Genomic DNA, 17,845 nt, shown 5'->3' with positions numbered 1-17,845 from the left:
TACAACCCCCACCAAACGTGCCGTGCCGGTCAACACTGACACCTTTACAGGCGAGAACTGGGCATCGCAATCTCGCAATTTGAGTCTCTATTGCGATACTCGTCTGAAGCGATGCTGTGAACACATTCATTGGTTCGTCTAAACAAAAGTTGTCTAATAACGCAGGAGAGTTCGAGCGGTTCGAGCTGGAGAGGCCCGTGCTAGAGCCGAGTACTCCGAATCATACAGTAACTTCGGCCGAGTAGTTTGAAGGAGACCGGCCTACTCACGGCGCCGGCCGGTGTGGATTCAACGGCCGATCCGGTGGCTCGTCGTCGAAAATCGGTATCAATATCAAGCTCGGGGGCGGGTCAGAACGGGATGGCGTGCTCGACAAGCGAGCCTGAGACCCATCTACAGGATCTTTCACGGCCGTATCATCGGCCCAGTAGACATGGAGCTCTTACCGACCGGGCCCGCCTGAGCTCGCCGCCCTCGTGGTAGCGTTCCGGGTCGGCTCTTTGCACCATTGACGGGGCTCTTGATCATCTACTTGCTTCACGTTGTACTCAACATCGAACGTTTAAGAGCCAAAGCGGCGGCACAGCTTGATGAAGCTCCACATGCCGGGCGGGAATGGTCGCCAGCTCAGTATTTAGCTGGTCAGCAATGGTCCCTAATCTTAGCCCAGCGAGACCAACAGTACCGATCATGCATGAGCACATCGGGTTTCCAAGCCTCAGTGAAGCTGCCCAGGCTCCGAAGCATGCAATCCTGCTCAAGAAAAGCACGCTACCAACAAGTTTCTCATTTCTTCAGCAATGTCACGCGGCTGAAGATGCAGGATTCGCCTTTTTGGGCAGACCGAGGCAATAGCGCCATCTCGACCTGCATAGGGTGCCTGTCATCAGCTTCTTGGCAGAATCCCCACGTGCTCGATCGGCTGGCCAGAGGCTATTCTTGGAATCCAGCTTTCTTCCACCATATTTTGATGTTCCTTATGTGTTGTTCTCTTGACATGTCGACACTCCTCTCTTCTGCATGCTGCGTCTGCTTATGTTTGCTCTAATTGGCAACCTGCGACTCAGTTGTCCCAAGCGTTCGGACCCGTGCGACAACGCTTCATCTTGAAGTCTATCAACCACGTTGCGTCAAGGCTGATCCGTCTTTCCGGGGAAACACAACTCATTTATCGGCCGTCTGCCACCCCCACTCGTCTGAGTCGGTCGATTACTGCATCCAAGTCATCATTGCAATGGCGGTCGACGCAGAGGAGCTGATCATCGCGCCGTTTCAAGAAGTTGTGGATAGGAGCAAGGAGGCAATAGAGAACGCCGAAAAAGCACAGAGCGACAGTTCGGAGTTAGCTGTCCAAATGATGAAATCTGCGCAAATGGTTTTCAGGGAAGGCGAGCGGGCACTTAAGCGTGTGCAACCGCTCTGGGACAGTCAAGTTGATAAACACGGCGATTCTTTCAAGGATGCGGTTGGAGACAACGGCGAGTACTTAAGCCTGCTATAATTGACACAGCTAACCTGGCGAAGATGAGCTTGCGGGAAAACGCAGGTTGCTGGAGGAACTTCTGTATGATTTCGAGGACTTCATGGAAGCAGACACCTTCGATGCGTCAAAATATGGCGAGATTCAGGCTGCGACGAGATCATTTGCGCTAGATGTGCTGGACTTCATCAAGAGGATTAAGATTGAGAACAAGACACCGACAACTCCAGTGCACGCCTTTCCACCGTTGCCACCTTTACCACCTTTGCCCCCGAACATCCAAATCCCAAGACAGGTATCACAGCCTCTTCAGCCATCTCAATCCCGCAGCGGTACTTCGACCAATACCAGTTCTTCGCCATATCCTGTTCCGGGAAGACAACAAAAGTCTCTAGGCGCGCACAAGAGTGGTGTAAGAACTTCGCATGGCTCGTCCGACAGCACCACACTTCGCAGAACCCCTTCATCAGCAAAGTCTGTGGCCTCGGATGCCCGGTCCTCGAGACACATTTATGAGGCAACCATTGCTCAGGTTGTACCAGCTCGACGAGAGGAGCAACGGGCTTCTTCTCCCGATGCCCTCGGCGACGAAGACGAACAGTTGGGTGTAGCTTCGCCAAACGAGTTCTCACAGCCTCGAACATCAGACTGGATCCAAGCGCAGGCTCCGGTGCCCAAACTGCGACATCCAATGCGGCAAAGTATCCCGGAGCACTCCGTTGCAACAAACACCACACCTATCGACGGCATGGTAGTCAGTCGTTTTAGTCGGTTTGGCCTTGATCACACAACGCCACAGAGCTCGGTCTTCGACCCCAATAGCCCGTCAACTACAAACAGAACGTCGGTGTACTCAGATTCTGCCACTCACTCGTCATCAAACGGGACATCGCCCAAGATTCCCATCAGCGAGATGAGGACGTCATCACTAGCGGCATTCCAGTTTGAACCTACTCCTCCACTTCCGCCACCTGGACATTTCAGTGATGGGTTGATGCTGGCCAATGAGCAAGCTGCAGCAGAAAGCATGCTTAGCGTTAAACGGGCATCTACGCTCATTAAAGAAGACGAATGCTTAATAGGACCAAAGAGCTCGTTTCACCAAGCCAAGGGCTTTTGCGACGGTGCTCAAGCTTTCCGGCGAGGGGGATACTGGCACGGTCTCAAGCAGACAATGGCATATGTCAGTACGACGCCGAACAACGTAGCGAAGCTAATTTGTATCAGGGAGAGCCGCTTCCGATCGGTCGCTGCTTGAATTGCGAATATTACCAAGTGTACAATGAGCTTAGCTTGGACAAAGAAGGAGACTGTAAGTTTCGAACATCCAGGATGTTGAATTGCTTCGCTAATCGTCAAACAAGCTCGCGCCAATTTCTTGAAATTCGGTCTGCTATACCGTATGCGATTTCTCATCAAGTCTCATATTTCAGCTCGAACAACATCAGAGATCCGATACGCATGTCTGTTCTGCACCCACGATGGGCATACCGTCCACGAGGGTGATGCCACCGTTTTCTTAAGCGCAGATCAACTTCTTAAACACCTCGCACGACACCCACAGCCACTACCCGAAGTTCCAGGCGTGACAGTCCTCTATGGCAAGATAGAGGGAGACCATCGTCAGATCGAGGACTATGACGTTCATTTCCCGTCTCCACCAGCTCCCAGCCTCTTTCCCGACATGAACTCGCTCTTCCAATTGCCAACAGCCACGGCCCTCAAGAGCCATGTTCAGCGATGGGGAGAAGTTTTGACGGACCCGGATGGTAACACAGACGTCCTAAAATTTATGGCTGGCGCAAAGATTGTGGGGATTGAGTTTCCGGACAAATGGGGCGGAAAGTGGTGTACGGGCTGGCACGATGGCACAAGAGGACCCTTTCCAGCAAAGCATGTGGAGATTGAAGGTCCAAAGCAGAACGAAATCTCTTTGCAATCGGCCGGCGCTGTGTCTTTGACGACGAGATGGAAATGGGATCCACCGGACAGCGCCAGAACGGGATGGCTGGTATTTGGGAAGAATGAGACGATCAAGAATGTTGGATGTGAGTCGCCCGTTGACGAATTCTAAGGATATATGTAGGAGCTGACAATACCTCATGCAGGGCTATACCAGGATCATTGGTGTTGGTCAGGTACCAATAGCAAAGGGAAGTTTGGGATATTCCCACGCTCACACATCAACCCACACTCTTTGAAAGAGGGTGTCGTATCGCCAACAACAAAACGTCCACAAGCTAGTGGGCCTATGAGACTGTTCAGCCGAAGACGGCAAAGCAGCACTGCCTCCTCCATGAGCGGCGACACGTGAGAAACGAGAGGTATTCGATATTTATGTGTCCATTCAAATAGCAGCAAGCATCGTGCCGTTGCATGGACTGCCCAGCTCCGAAAACTCTACGACAAAGTCTAAAGGTCCTGCCCATCGTTCAGGCCACCAGGTCTACCATTAGTTACTTCATAGTGAACAGATCGGTCATCAAATAAGGGCATGTCCGCGACATCGTGAGGCAAAGTTACAGTTTCAGAATAGACCATGACTTTGAGGGATGGAATCGTTTCTCTGGAAACTTGCTCTCCACGCGTCTAGGCCGAAGTTAGTGACTGAAGTGTGGAGACCTTGAATCTTGCAGAACTCACGTTGACAACCCTCCAATGGAGATTGCGAACCAAGAATGGAAGCACCATTTCGGGGGTCAAATCATCGATACGACAACCGTACAACTCTTGCTGACTGTCCCAGTACGTCAACAGAGCTGGTGTCAAAGCGATGGTGTCCATGTACTTGAAACCAGAAGCTTCTTGTTTTGCGCAATTAGCACAGCCACCATCGTCAATTGCGGCTCTTGCGCTGGCGAAGATCCCACTGAAGCCCGCGAGGTGTGGCTCAAGGACCCAGTCCTCTAGCCGCGGACTGAAGTCTCCGAGAAAGAAGTATATCATAAAGGACCCATCAAGGCAGAATCTACGAAGAGCATCAAATGAGCTGGCATTATCCTACTGCGCTTTGGCTGGAAAGTAGACTTCAATTTCACTTACTTGTCCACGCTGAACGTCACGTTCCACTGTGTCATCTTGTGATTGGTAATTAAATCGCCAAGGTGACCATAGCAGTGCTTGTAGCCAATATGCTGCGCCGGGAGTGCAGACGAGATTACATTTTGCTTGAGTTGCTGAGGCGTGAATTTAGAGGGGAGGAATTCTCGGACGGGAGTTGCTGGCTTTTCCGGTCTCACGAGCTTCTTGGGCGACATCGACTTGGCTATCGTTGTTGCTCTTGCGAGGATTCTCCGAGGTCGTGACATTGACTTGGCGACAACTGCAGGAGTGACTGCTATTTCTCGAGGAGAAGTGGCCATGGATCCAATGAAGGCTTGTCCGGCCCTCAACGCTTTGGTTCCATCGATCAAGACCTTGGCTGGGAAGGACGGAATTGGTTGAACGATTTGACGCTTGAGCTGCGTACGCGCCCCTTCGTCTGCCGGCTGGAGGGTTCTTGGAGCCAGCCATCCCAGCTGGGTGTTTGCCCAGGCTGTTAGGGATCTGACTGGGTCCGAAGATTTGCGTGCTGCAGCTGTCTGTGGATAGTCGTATCCAAGATCCAAATGATTTCGACAGTCATTGGAGGTCCACCAGATGGGTTTCGCGTCGGTTGTGAGGCCTTTGCGGAAAGGAGCTAGAGGGGTTCTTGGAGTTTCTAGGAGACTACCAGGCTCTACAAAATTGCCTTCTGGGACTTCCAGAGACGTCCACCACGAGACGGACTCGGCGTCGCGGGAATGGATGCCCTGCCATATGGCGAGAAGACGGTCGACATTGCTTGAATTTGTTAGTTTTATGCTTGTAGTTGTGTTAACAGGCACTTACCAATGATGGAGCCAGAAGCTGGGGTCAAAGCTACCAATAGTGTCAATGCTTTGTCCATCAAAACACTGATACGATGAACTTACCCAGCGAATGCAGGGGTTCCCATATGTCCACTTGCATTGCGAGGACCTGTAGCTATCTGACCGTGAATGTTGTCATGGAACCCTTCCAAAGAGTTTGCATTGTAGACGACCTCATTCGGATCTCGAACTCTTGGATCATAGTGGTTTGACATTTGTACCCAGCTCTGCCTGTCAAACATAACGCGCCAGATACCAGCGGGCGTCTGGCTGGAGAGGCCGTTGTCGGGGTTGTACACATTATCGAATGCCCTGATCACATAGCTGTGGTCGGCTGATTGAGTATTCGCGTTCAAACCGCGGATGGTGCGCTCTTTTGCAGCTGGAATTCGGCTGTACGTTGACCAGTCGAAGCCTCCTTTCTTGTCTACCGGAAAGTTGAATTGGTAAAGGGGATTTGTCATGGGTACCCATCTAGTTGGATTTTCGGGCCGTCGGACTTGAATCTGAGGCAGCGTGAAGATTATCGGGATGCCGTAGGTGTAAACATCTCCACCACTGGCCTTCTGGCGTGGGAGGAAGGGATCAAAGTAGGGGATTCGAAACCGGTCGAGAGCACTCTGTGCTCGCAGGCGAGGCGCGATTTCAGCGGCATGAAGGTAAAGCGCTTGCTACAGACTGTCAAAAAGTGCTTTGGAAAACAACGTCAGGGGCCCTACCTCAAATTGTGCCAGATACACGCGATGCCATGTTGGAAAGATAACTGAGCCATGCGAGCAGTATCCCTTTTGAGAATCTGTCCGACCAGGTGCTGAGCCAAAGTTCACCGAGCCAACACGGTCCCATGCTCGCCAAGGCTGGCCGTGGATGCCAGAGATCTCATAGTACGAGAAGGCAGTTTCGGAAATGCTCTTGCTCATGAAAGCTTCCAAAGCAAGAAAGTAAAGATTCGCAAGCTCAACATCCTGTATGAAGTCGTCAATCTCGAGCCGAAGCGGTCTTTCTGGTGATCTCGGGATCACGCCGACAGTAAGGCCTCTATCTTGGGCAGCTTTGAGGGCATTCACGTCAACAGACATTGTGAATAGTGTTACTCAATTGTTGTCTGGGGCAAAATCAAGAATCTTCAGTTATTCGTACAACCAAGTAAGCACGCGGTCTTAAGACAAAACAGTGAGTCTTAAGTCATCAACCATCAGTGTTTGAATCAGTCGACCGTCTCCAGTAGGTCTCCTTGGGCCTCAAATTACGAGAAAACACTCCGTGCGCTTCGCGTCACGGTATGACCACATCATTCCGCAACTTTCGTCTTGTGCGAAGGACTGGCGCAACAAAATGGTTGTCACTTAGACGTATAGACGCACACTCGATCTGTTCTATGTGTGCAGCGAAAGTTGCCAAGATGATGTTGGCGCAAACGGCTTGATCTGTTATTGGACTGTCATCCGCTTAGTCCAAAGGAGTGGCGTAAGCGGTCCTCGACACCGCCCTATTTCTTAACTTCCATAGTCACCTGGCCTACGTGCGGAGAGACCGTTGACTTTTGAGAAGCTAGCAGGATTGATGGAGGTCAGCAAAAGGACGGGTTCTCCTGGCTTCATGAAAAGCGGGAAGAAGGAATCTAGTCAGCCAGACGAGCGATCAGTCACACGTGTCTCGCTAAGACTTTCAAGGTTTGCTGTAGTGTAGCCTAGACATGATCCGAGACTGAAGCTTTGTGACGCTGGGGACCGCATCACAGCTGAGAAAGAGCATCCAACTGATGGCCACCTAAGCGCGAAAACAATCCAATCCAGTGTCAATGATTGAAATTCTCACATGAGATGCAGGGAGCCCACGCGCAAGCTTGCGCAACGCTGTTAATTGGGGAGACAAAAAAAAAAAAAGCGATGTTGATTGAGAACTCAAGTGCATTTGAACCTGAACCAAATGTGAAGTCACCAGCCAAAATTCGCATCAGACAGGAACCGACCATTTGCAACTTCAAGTACAATTTGTTAGCAAATTGAAATCACTGTGTTTGATCTAATTTATGTCGGGAAGCTAGTCTCAGCCTGGGGCGCACAACGGTTGGCTTGGCGCTGCAAGCCTAGAAGCTTTCTTTTGGCCAGCAATGTGTGTTACCAATGGGCGAATGAGCCTGTGGAATCGCCTTGAATAATAAAACCAGAACCTTCTGATGCGATTGTCTGATGGGCCCTAATGACTTGGCATACGGATTGGCTGTTGGATCCTTCAGATGACCAGTCATCTGCAAAGAGCAGCCGAGGACCCCCATGATCTCGCGAGTATCACTGTGGAGTTGAGCATGCCGCTTTCTTTCTTTTGAAATCGCACACAAGCTGCACATGAAGAAAGGACATAAAATTAGATCATTCAAGATGCGCCCGGACGAGTCGGTTTTTGACACGCAGTTGATCGGTCGTAGATCAGCTACGAGGTGATCATCCCCCGGAAACATGGACATTAGAGAAAACACATTTTGGACCGCGAACCTTGCATGCAGGTTGAACACAATATAATTATTGAAAGTCAATCAACTCAAAGGAAACCAAATTCCTCGGATGGCACAGACAAAAATCTCCGTGCCGTGATGCCTGTGCTTGACTTGTCAGTCAACCTTCAAGCTCGCCGATCATCATTACCGATAAAAGGCTCTTCAAAAAACTCGGAATCCACGGACGCTAAGATAAGCCTCTCGCCTCCAGTTCTTCCTCAGCCTTATCGCTGCATGGGCATTAATGAACAGCAGTGTATCTGTGCTGAAGGACAATTCGCAGTGCATCACTGAAGCTTCGAGGATCCACACGCAAGGAAGAAAGCTCACTCATTAAAGTCAATAGTGTTCACAAGTTTTTGACGCCGAAGGATGCACACCTGTCTGTCGATCGTACTTTGCCGTTTTCTTTCGAACTATCCAGACCGAATTTTGCTCTCGTATTGATCGCGATCTACACTCGCCCTTTCCCCAGGTGAACCGACGCGATTCCGTCGAGTCGCGGTTGGGGTGCCATGCCTGATTGGCATAATCCCAGCTCGGAACCCGGCCGTCAATCCCAATTGGGCATGTCAACAAACGCCATGACAGCAGGTTAAGGCGAGTGCTCAGGGGAACGGCAGGGTTGTGCCGCATAAGAGTCTCGAATTAGGTGCCTTCATTCGATATCCATAATTACGAGCTCAATTCGATAGTGGGGTTTCCCAGAGACTTTCGACAATTGGGTTAAGCGGGATGGGTCCGCTCATCTCCGCGTGCAGCTCCGCGTCCTGGAAGCATGACAGCGGGAAAGTTCACGTTTGGGGTCCGGTTTGGTTCCAGTGGGATGGGTTATTCGCAAATGTCGGTCGCGCGAATGCGGTTTCTCACGCAAGATCAGATATCGAGGCGCAAATAGATGGAGGGAGTCCAGTAGCAACGCTTCAACATTAGTCTATAAACCTGAATCAAGCTCAAGCCAGAGCGACGCCAGACATCCCATCCGTTTTTATATGGTATAATCCTCTCTATATCCCATTCCAATGCGCTTCGCCGGTGATCGCTACTTGTCTCGTTCGTAGCCGTGCGGTGTTGGTATCATATCGGTCAGAAATCACTCTAATAAAACAAGATCGCGCGGGCGAACTGCTTAGAAGAGCATGTAGGCGGCAAGGGCGACGGAGCCGAAGATGGCGAAGGTGGACTTGACGGCGGAAGCGCTGCTGGGAGCAGAGGTGGAGGTGCCAGAGGCAGCAGAGCCGGTAGCAGTGCCGGAGGCGGTGCCTGAAGCCGAAGCGTCAGTTCCGGTGGCCGAGGCGGTAGCAGTGCCGGTGGTCACGGTGGTCAGACCAGAGGCAGAGGCGGTCTTGGTGACGGAAGCAGAGCCAGTGGCCGAGCCGGAGGAAGACGCACCAGTGGCAGAGGCAGTAGCAGAGGCAGAGCCGGAGGCGCTGGCGGAGCCAGAAGCAGTGGCGGAAGCAGAAGCAGAGGCGGAAGAGGAGTCTAAGGACAATCAGTACAAGCTTCTCGGAAAGATGCGCCACGGCGCTTAAAGTTCATCACGTACCGTCAGAGTCAGAGGTGAGGCTGAACTCCTCAGACTGGGCCAGAATGCCAGAGTTCTGGGCGTCGGTGGAGACGAAGTTGATGCGGTACTTGTCGCCGGCGCTGAGCTTGGCGTCCTTCAGGTCGTACTTGCCATCGGAGGTCTGGACAGTGGCGATGGTGGTGGAAGTCTCGGGGTAGGCAGACTGGTTGACAACGACGATCTCGAAAGACTTGGGGTCGGTGTTGACAGAGTCCCACTTGATCTCGTTGGTCTCGGAGACATCCCACTCGGCGTTCTTCGCGGGGGAGGTGACCTTAATGGCCTCGGCGGCGGCCAGGAGGGAGGTGATAGCGAGAGCGGTCTTGGAGTACATCTTGTCGGTTGGTGGAAAATTAAGTAAGAGAGTGGTTTTTGGTTTTTGTGTGTTTTTTTGATATTAGAATAAGTACGGGTCTTTAGCGAGTGACTAGAACGAATGTTCGGAATTGGTGAATCGAGAAGAAGTTGATTGAACGAGCAGGACAAGACCAGAAGATTGAGCTCCGGTCGTCAAGCTTTATAAACAGACCATTTACAGAACACCCCTGTCGATGCTTTTGCGAGTCAGGCCTGATGCCCGCAGCCCCTAAGGGCTCCCCACCGCCCCATCTCGTATGGAAAACCGACCTTCAGAGAATTTTAGATTGCTCTTAAGCATGAACCGCGAGCCTGTCGTTTGATTCGGTCGCCAGTGACGTCGCTGTTCCCTGCCATAGGGCGCGCGAAGGATGCTGTCAACCTCCACTGGACCTCGTAATGAAGGACTCGTCGGCCGGTATTGCCGAGACGGCCACTCTGAGTTGCGCCAATAGAGTTCAGTGTCAACTGAAGATAACGAAGCTTGGTTTCGAGAAAAGTTTGGCTGCTTGTTTGCCGCGAGAAACGAGCATCAGCATCGGCGCTCTTCCACACGCGTCGCTGGGCTATCCAATCAAGGCCGTGTCATTTGCATCCCATCCCCATCACTTGAACATACGAGATGGAGCGCAGCAGGGCCTCCAATGTTCAAATTGTGAATGACAGGCTAAAATAAGTAACTGCCTAGTACAGATACGGCTGCTGCGGTCAATACCTTACATAGCGAGCCGTCCCCCGCTCGCTGCTGATTTCCACCTCAAGCGATCCAGTGTGGTAATGGTAACGGGGTTCGCCTCTCCGGGCTCTCCAGACTTCCGGCTGGGATGCAGGCACCGAAGTTCTCACGCGGGCTCAGAAAAATTCCCGGCCCACGCTAACACAAAGGCTTATCCCGGTGGGCTGCTCTCATCAGTCCTTTTTACCTGAGGGACGCAAGGGATTCTCGTGGCAGCAAGACATCTAATCTTTCCTAGTGGGAAAAAGAAAACTTGGGCTCTAGCTCATTTCTCATCAATCCTATCATTTGCCTCTGCCTCTGCGATTCGATCGCTGGCCCTTCTGGCTGTGGCGCCATGCTCCGATGTCCCGGCCGAGTTTTTCCAGCCCAGCAAAAGGGGCTCATCACAGAGCCTGTTCGACTGGCACCTCGCGTGTGATTCAGCCCCTTCGGATGGCGATCAGTGGCAACGGCCCTGGTCGTTTTGTGAACGGACCGCGAGCTTGTCATTTGTCAATCCGAGTTGACGCCCAACAACTTTTTGCTTTTACGATGGGCACACCGCCGCCAAGCTGGCCCAAAAGTTCCGGCAGCGGACCTCCTCCTGACGGCGTGATTTCAGGAGTTCGCCTCACGAGGCTTGGCATATCAGATCATCCATCTTGTGCATCCCGTTCACACTTTGTACAATTTATCACCGTAAACTGCCGTGTTCACTTGGCTAATCCGCCTGGGTCTTGATGACTCGGCGATTGCTGAGCAAAAAAGCCGGTCCCGATTTCTGACCCAATAGTGCATTCCGAAGACCCATGTTTCTCGCCCCAGGTGGAGGCTGTGGCCAAAGCGGCGTAGCTAATTCCCAGCCTGGTGGTACTCGGAAGCAAGCGGATGGGGCCAGAGACGGCCAGCAGTTTTCGCAGTTTACAGATTTTGCAGTTGATGTGATGGGAAATCTGACATCATCTACATTATTTTTGCGATTTGAGATTTCGACACAAATCTCGGCATCTAGAGTATGTCCATACCAACGCAATCGTACACACGATATCGACCGCTATCACATTGCCAGCCGTTCTTAACCCTCGCCGTCATACTTCAATATCGCAAAACCCCGCCCCCGCCCACAGTGAATTACATTGAAACTCTCTCACTTTCTCATTCAATACCCTGAAGCTTCAGACTGAAGCTTCGATCTAAGAAACTCCAAGCTGTAGAAAGACGACAAGAACGGCGGTGTAGCTAGGGGATGTGGTCCAAAATTAGATCTGGGTACTTCATGGAGCGTAAAGGAAATACTTACCCTGCGGCGGCAGCTAGTATCTCAAAAGGCTTTGCAACAATACCCCAGTTCATTATTGTTACAAAAACGAACAGAAACCCAGTGATAGCTATGAGTTTCATGGTGCTGTCCTTGACCGAGGCAAGGATCCACATAGGTGCCGCTAGCATTGTGATAGCTGCGAAATACAAACCGAGACTTGTTAAGATTTCGAATTTGTCGTCGTCAAGATAGATAGCATGATTATGTATGGTTTGATGCTGATGGGTATGACTTCTTCTTTGAACCCATTGGACGATTGGGAGACCAACCTTTTGTTCGAAAATCTGCTGTGCGCTCGATTTCGCCTGTGGAGCTACTGAAACAAGGTCTCTTTTGTCCAGGTAATGAACTTCTTTCGGCTCGATTGGCGTATTGAAATTTCTGAGCCACTGTTTGATGTTACCTTTAGTAACTGAAGATGCTCGTTGCGCGCCTCTCAGCTGGAGGTATTGCGATAAGAGAGTATCTACACAGTCAGTGAGCTTTTGGCCGAATATAGGTCAGGATACCCACCATACTTGTGCAATGCCACCCCTATCTTTTCGAGTAAATCAATTCTCTCTGGTTGATCCTTTCTGAACGAACCATTATCGATGTCCTTGTGTCCACGGTCACGCAGTCTCTCATCCATTGTGTCTAGTTCTTCTTCTAACTGAGAAAGTCTGTCTTGGAGTGCAAGTAGAAGACGGCAATGAAGTTCGTCAAATCTCCTGATGGCGAAAAACTCGTCCGAATTGGCCGAAAACTCGCAGAAGTCTTTATACCCTACGTATTTCCTTCGAAGCTTTAGCAAGACATTTTCGGAATGCCAATATCCGCACTCACCATGGCTTTTTATCAAGTTCTTCTTGAGTCATCTCACGCATCTCAACATCCTCGCTTAACGTCGCCATCATACTGCTTCAAAGTTGGGAGTGCTGGAAGAAATATCAGATGTGAGTGCAAATAATGGAGGTCTTTCGATGGTCAAATACCAATTATGACGGTCGGCACACATAAATGCCTCTGAGATAAGCGTCATGCCAGTGAGCTCGTTCAGCCACTTGCATCATTTTAGGGTCACTTGCATGCCGAGAAACGTAACGAAACTTCTCGTTGGCTTGACCGCCCTATTTTCGGACCAGGCTGTCGCTTGGGTAACATCACTCTGTCGTTGGGCACTTAGGCTGACCGGGCGGACAGGCACCATTCACGACCAGCGAAAAAAGAACCAAAAAGCAGGTTTAGGAAAAGTCAGAACGCCAGAATACTCACAATATTTGAGTAGGCCGCAGCCCGGCGAAAAGTATCTCTTCCAAACAGTTGTTTGTAACCGTCCAGTCCAGAAGGCGTTGCTGCCAGCTGACAATCCGCTTGAAACCCTATTTCCGAGTCCTACGCACGCTATTACACTTTCAGCGGACATTTTTCTCACGGCTAAAACTACCTCGGGAGTTACTCCTTTGTCACCGATTTAGACTTGCAATATGGGAGAGGATTCAGGACCACCCTTCATCGTCCTCGATCCCTACTTCGGTATGTCTTAAGATACGCTGAAGCCCATGTTATTCTTTACTTGCAGGAGCGCCTAATTTGGCAATGAAATCTGATACTTTAAAACTTTGGACGCCATAATAATTTCTGACCGTTGAATAGGAGGGATAGTTGTAGTACGAACTACAGATCCACCACAATCTGACCCCCGGCCGTAGACGATGGTCAGCCGACTGGAATCACGATTTACCAGACCGGAGCTTTTGCGCCTCTTGAGGTAACAGTTGAGCAAATCGAATCTTCTGCGATTGTTAAGGAATTGAGATCAACATCCGGAAAAAGGTTGTGTGGCATAAGCATTCGAAAGGACTTAGTCTGGAGGTGACAGATATCTGATGATGGGGAAAATGTTGAATTAAATCAAGTCATAAGTTTTTCATCATAGATGAGGCTGGATGTCAATCAAACCGCACTTTCAAACAGACTCGGCTATTGCACTGATGTGTGCAAAAAGGATAGATGATATCTTCACGTCGGCTATGCGAATTCACTTCTCTATGTTGGAAAAGGGAACAGGTCTGTATATTACACGTGAAATTACTAGATAAGTCAAATCTTTCGAAGATTTACTTGAGTGGTCTGCTTGGGGAAGACAGATCTTTCTAATTTGAACGGCAACGCATGAAGTCTCGTAAATTCTAGATATGAATGTCTTGCCGGTCTTGCCTTTATCCCATTTGCTCAAATTGCCAGTTTCGGTGCGGTATACAACTCTTATAATGCAGATTCACAAACAATGATAACTGCTGGATATCCTGCTCATCTCAAATCTTCCCGACTCAAAGTGCTCGTGACTGAAATTTTGACTATTTCCCCTCATTCCCTCACCGGACGGTATTCTTCACCGAGACACCGGCTGACCGAGCAGAAGACCTTTTGTGCAACCATCAAATGCGCCCCGCTCACGTCACCAGAGCTTATTTCCAGCCTTGTGAAAGGGTTGCAACGGGAAACTACATAAAACTCCACCACCTGTGCAGAGCCGGAGCCCTCGGGCATTCAGCCATCTGCAGCGATCGTCTACGCCGCCAACGTGCGCGTGGGTCATTTCTTTAAGCTTATTTAACGTAGCCTTCGCTAATCTGAACACAGGAGGTTGCAGTCTGTGGTTTTATCCGTTGAGTTTAGCGGCTTCTGGACGAAGCTATTCTCGCCAAGATCGCGGCTAGGGCAGGATTATGAATCAGGAGGGATTTTGACGTGAGACAAAATGAACGCGTTTCAGGCCTCATTGATCATGTGACTGAATGAAACAGCTTAACGATTTATGGCTTTCCAGACTACGGCTTACGGCTTGCGCGCGCACGTCGTTTTCAGATGTTGGAAGTGAGCAGGGCTTATGCACCCTGTTGCTAATAGTTGGCTGTAGAGTGTACTCAAAGCAAGAGGAGTTCTGCAAGGTAAATTTCATAGACATCGGTATTCTTGTTGCATCAAAATTCGTGGTATCATTATTCCCTCCCACTCAAGGTATCTACGTTTGTTCCACAACGTTCACCTCGAACGATTTTACCTCACATGGCATTGCCAATTGCAATGATTTATACATCGAGCAAGGCCTTTCTGGGCTTCTTTGCTCTGAATAGCATGGTCTGACCGATAACCCAAGTCTCAACCTCCTCAAACTCCTGGTCTAGTGCATCCTTGACATCCTCCTCCTTGTCGTCCCAGTTGTTGAAGACACCCCACCACTTGTTATACCAGGTAAGATAAAACCTCGTGAGGAAGTTGGTAGATTGTCTAGGCCCCAGTACGGTGCAACCAGCGAGGACTCCGTCCTCACTCAGCAGCTCCTTGTACGTCCCGAAAGCACGGAACTTTGACTTGCCACTAGGCATGCAGTGGAAGAGGTTGAACATGGTGATAGTATCATAGCGCTCGCCAAGGAGCTGCTTTGGCGGCGGCTCCGTAACGTCGGCCTCTACGCAGTCGACTTCAGTAGCCGACGTCACGGACAGGACGCGGGTCTTGGTGGCATTCAACGGCGGCGCGGTCAAGTCCACGAGGGTGAGACGTTGCCTGCTGTTGGCACGGAACGGCCTCGCCAGCGCCACGGCGGGAAAGTAGCCGGTAGCGACGCCGACATCGAGGTGGTTGCGCGAGAAGTTCTCGCTGAAGAAGGGGAGGAGGACGTTGTCCGTGGGACACCCCCACATGTACTTCATGTTGAAGCCGAGGACATATTTGTCATAGAAGATGGTGAGAAAAGACGGTGAGTAGACGGTCTTGTACGTTGTGTTAGTCATCGTGGGCGATGACGAGTGAGAACAATGAATGGGGATGAGAGTGGGAATGAAGAGCGGTGCGGTTCAGTTGGGATCGCTCATGGATGGGCAAGGGCGCTGCAAGAAGAACAAAACCTTGAGATCATCCGGGAGGTGGCCGGTTATCACCTTGCCGGTGGCAATGCCCAGCGGCAGGGTGATTGTGTTCCACGACCAGTACATGCCCGTTCGTGTGAAGTGGCCGTCTGGCACATGCACTGGAGTGGGTTGCCGTATCCGTTCTACGATTTGTGTATGCATGTTCTCAAATGCTTGTTGGCGCTAAAGTCGTTGTTGCTTGACCATTTGCCTTGAATGGAACCCAGATTGCTGATCAATTGGTCAAATACGTGTAAATCCCTCAGTGGCCCCATTCCGAGTGGCATTCTATTGATGCCATGCACGTCGCCTGCATGCCAATTCTTCAACAAATCGAACTAAATTGCTGAGGGGGGTCATGTGGGAATGGCCTCGCCCAGATCATCAACTGCAAAGTACTCCGCGCCTGCATGCATGCAGCCATGCTCTGATCAGGACCCTTGTTTGCACTGTATATTGATTCCAGACAATGGATTGTACTCAATGGGGCTATGCAAACCGCCATGACAATTACAAGAATATTTGATTGTCTTCTTTTTTTGATAATGAAGCCCAAGATTATCATAATTCGCTCTACGCAAGCGCCGCGTGGGGGTATTCCGACCAATCCCTTCCATGTAAAAGCAAACACACATGTTTTTTTCTTGAAACCCTTATTCCGCATGCGAACTGAGGTTGGAAGTAGAAATTGACGCCTTTGCCGACCGTGACGAGCTGGCCAGGGAGACAGAAGACGATGTACCGCTACGCGGCTTTCGGCAGTAGACCGTAAGCCTTGTTATGCGATGACTGGTTAACAAATAACAAGCAAACCGGTTTGCGGACGGGACAGGGGACTCGGCTTACAATGTCATGAACGAATGGTAGTTTGTATCGCCAATCTCTTCATGGACGTCTTTAACCAACGCAAGCACTTGGGGCTCGGTCCAGCCGAGGCCAATGGTGAAAACCGGGACACTGAGCGGCTCGATGATGGCATTCCAGTTCTTGGTCATCATGGCACCGAATCTTTGGCACTTCTTGCCCGGATAACACGAGTTCGTGGGGGCAGCATGCTTCGTTATCTTCATCCTCTCGAAGCCAGCCTTCTCTAAGATAGGCTGGTAATGGTTGGGATAGTGTAGAGATCGTCCCATGTTCTGCAGGCCTTGTCGGAGCAGCAGATTCCATTTGTGGAATGCGCTGCCCTCCAAGGATCGGTTTGGAGACTGAAGTATGGCAATCCACTCTGTGAACTCAGCCCAGCCACCAGGATTCAAGTGGTCGTAGACGGACTTGATGAGTTGTTCCTTCTCTGACACATCACCAAGCATACGGACATGGATAAAGTCGAATTGCCTGTTTAGGTTCCAATCCGCTGTCGCGTCCATGATTTTGAATGAGCAGTTGGACACCGAATATGGCGGGCGAACCTTCTCAATGTCAATCCCCAGTACGGCACAGTTGGGATTCTTCTTGGCTGTTGTTGGAACAAGGGTTACACTCCGTTGCGTTGACAGCGTCCGCCCCCCCTTTTTGCCGAAATTACGCACGCATAATCCCTGTATATACATGAAAATTTGCCCAACGCCACGTAGATATTCGTAGTACGGCAATTGACCTATTCTGATGGCTTCAATTGATCTATTTCTATTGAATCTCATTATCTGAGGGCATCGTGATGCCTCCTAAACGCCGCCGCGCGGCTCGGCAGGCGGATGATGACCCTTCTGGGCATCGTCCGTCACCCATCGCCAACGGTACGCGGAAACAACGACGTATACAACAACTGGCACAGGACGCCGCCAGAGATCCTCCTCAACGCTCTGCCTCGCCGTCGATCAGGATCGTTACGCCCGCCGAGAGGGCTCGCCGGGCTGCCGCCGCCGAAGAGGCCGCCGAGGAGGCCGCCGAGGAGGTTATCGTCGCCGAGGCTGGACCCGAGACTAATGATTTGGTGGCGGCTGAGTCTACATCGCGAAGAAAGCGTGTACTTATAGCCCCTCCGTCATCACGAAGAGCTCCAAAAGCGTCCTCTCGCCAAAAAGCAACGACAACGCAGAGGAAGCGAAAGAAGGATCCGCCGCATACGATCCGGCTCCGAAGTACTCTGCCTTCGTCGATGCCACCGTTTCGACCA

At 50.8% G+C, this 17,845-nt stretch overlaps 6 protein-coding genes across 6 annotated transcripts; 1 reads left to right on the top strand and 5 right to left on the bottom strand.

The window, feature by feature from the left end:
- Nucleotides 1-1,234: 1,234 nt before the first annotated feature.
- Nucleotides 1,235-3,554, top strand: CGCS363_v011711 (uncharacterized protein; the record flags this gene model as incomplete). The annotated part of the gene is made up of 4 exons (XM_036643560.1): nt 1,235-1,334; nt 1,525-2,663; nt 2,708-2,792; nt 2,845-3,554. 4 exons carry the CDS (start codon nt 1,235-1,237, stop codon nt 3,552-3,554), a joined length of 2,034 nt encoding a protein of 677 aa, XP_036491057.1.
- A 338-nt stretch (nt 3,555-3,892) lies between these two features.
- T-0 (Tyrosinase) lies at nt 3,893-6,449 on the bottom strand (the record flags this gene model as incomplete). The annotated part of the gene is made up of 6 exons (XM_036643559.1): nt 3,893-4,069; nt 4,124-4,448; nt 4,523-5,302; nt 5,351-5,380; nt 5,434-6,041; nt 6,090-6,449. 6 exons carry the CDS (start codon nt 6,447-6,449, stop codon nt 3,893-3,895), a joined length of 2,280 nt encoding a protein of 759 aa, XP_036491055.1.
- Nucleotides 6,450-8,996: 2,547 nt separating this feature from the next.
- CGCS363_v011709 (UPF0619 GPI-anchored membrane protein) lies at nt 8,997-9,768 on the bottom strand (the record flags this gene model as incomplete). The annotated part of the gene is made up of 2 exons (XM_036643558.1): nt 8,997-9,349; nt 9,414-9,768. The coding sequence occupies 2 exons, from the start codon at nt 9,766-9,768 to the stop codon at nt 8,997-8,999; spliced, it is 708 nt and encodes a 235-aa protein (XP_036490214.1).
- Nucleotides 9,769-11,702: 1,934 nt separating this feature from the next.
- CGCS363_v011708 (uncharacterized protein) lies at nt 11,703-11,958 on the bottom strand (the record flags this gene model as incomplete). The annotated part of the gene is made up of 2 exons (XM_036643557.1): nt 11,703-11,748; nt 11,810-11,958. The coding sequence occupies 2 exons, from the start codon at nt 11,956-11,958 to the stop codon at nt 11,703-11,705; spliced, it is 195 nt and encodes a 64-aa protein (XP_036490215.1).
- A 2,946-nt stretch (nt 11,959-14,904) lies between these two features.
- aurB (Methyltransferase ctvB) lies at nt 14,905-15,609 on the bottom strand (the record flags this gene model as incomplete). Its single annotated transcript, XM_036643556.1, has 1 exon — nt 14,905-15,609. The coding sequence occupies one exon, from the start codon at nt 15,607-15,609 to the stop codon at nt 14,905-14,907; it is 705 nt and encodes a 234-aa protein (XP_036491287.1).
- A 959-nt stretch (nt 15,610-16,568) lies between these two features.
- On the bottom strand, nt 16,569-17,096 carry tdiE-1 (putative methyltransferase tdiE; the record flags this gene model as incomplete). The annotated part of the gene is made up of 1 exon (XM_036643555.1): nt 16,569-17,096. One exon carries the CDS (start codon nt 17,094-17,096, stop codon nt 16,569-16,571), a length of 528 nt encoding a protein of 175 aa, XP_036491291.1.
- Nucleotides 17,097-17,845: the final 749 nt, after the last annotated feature.

Source organism: Colletotrichum siamense, assembly GCF_013390195.1.
Source record: "Colletotrichum siamense strain Cg363 chromosome Unknown KSG_Cg363_contig08, whole genome shotgun sequence".
Taxonomy (NCBI): Eukaryota; Fungi; Ascomycota; class Sordariomycetes; order Glomerellales; family Glomerellaceae; genus Colletotrichum; species Colletotrichum siamense.
Note: the sequence above shows the minus strand (reverse complement) of the source record. Positions and strands in the feature narration are given on the sequence as shown.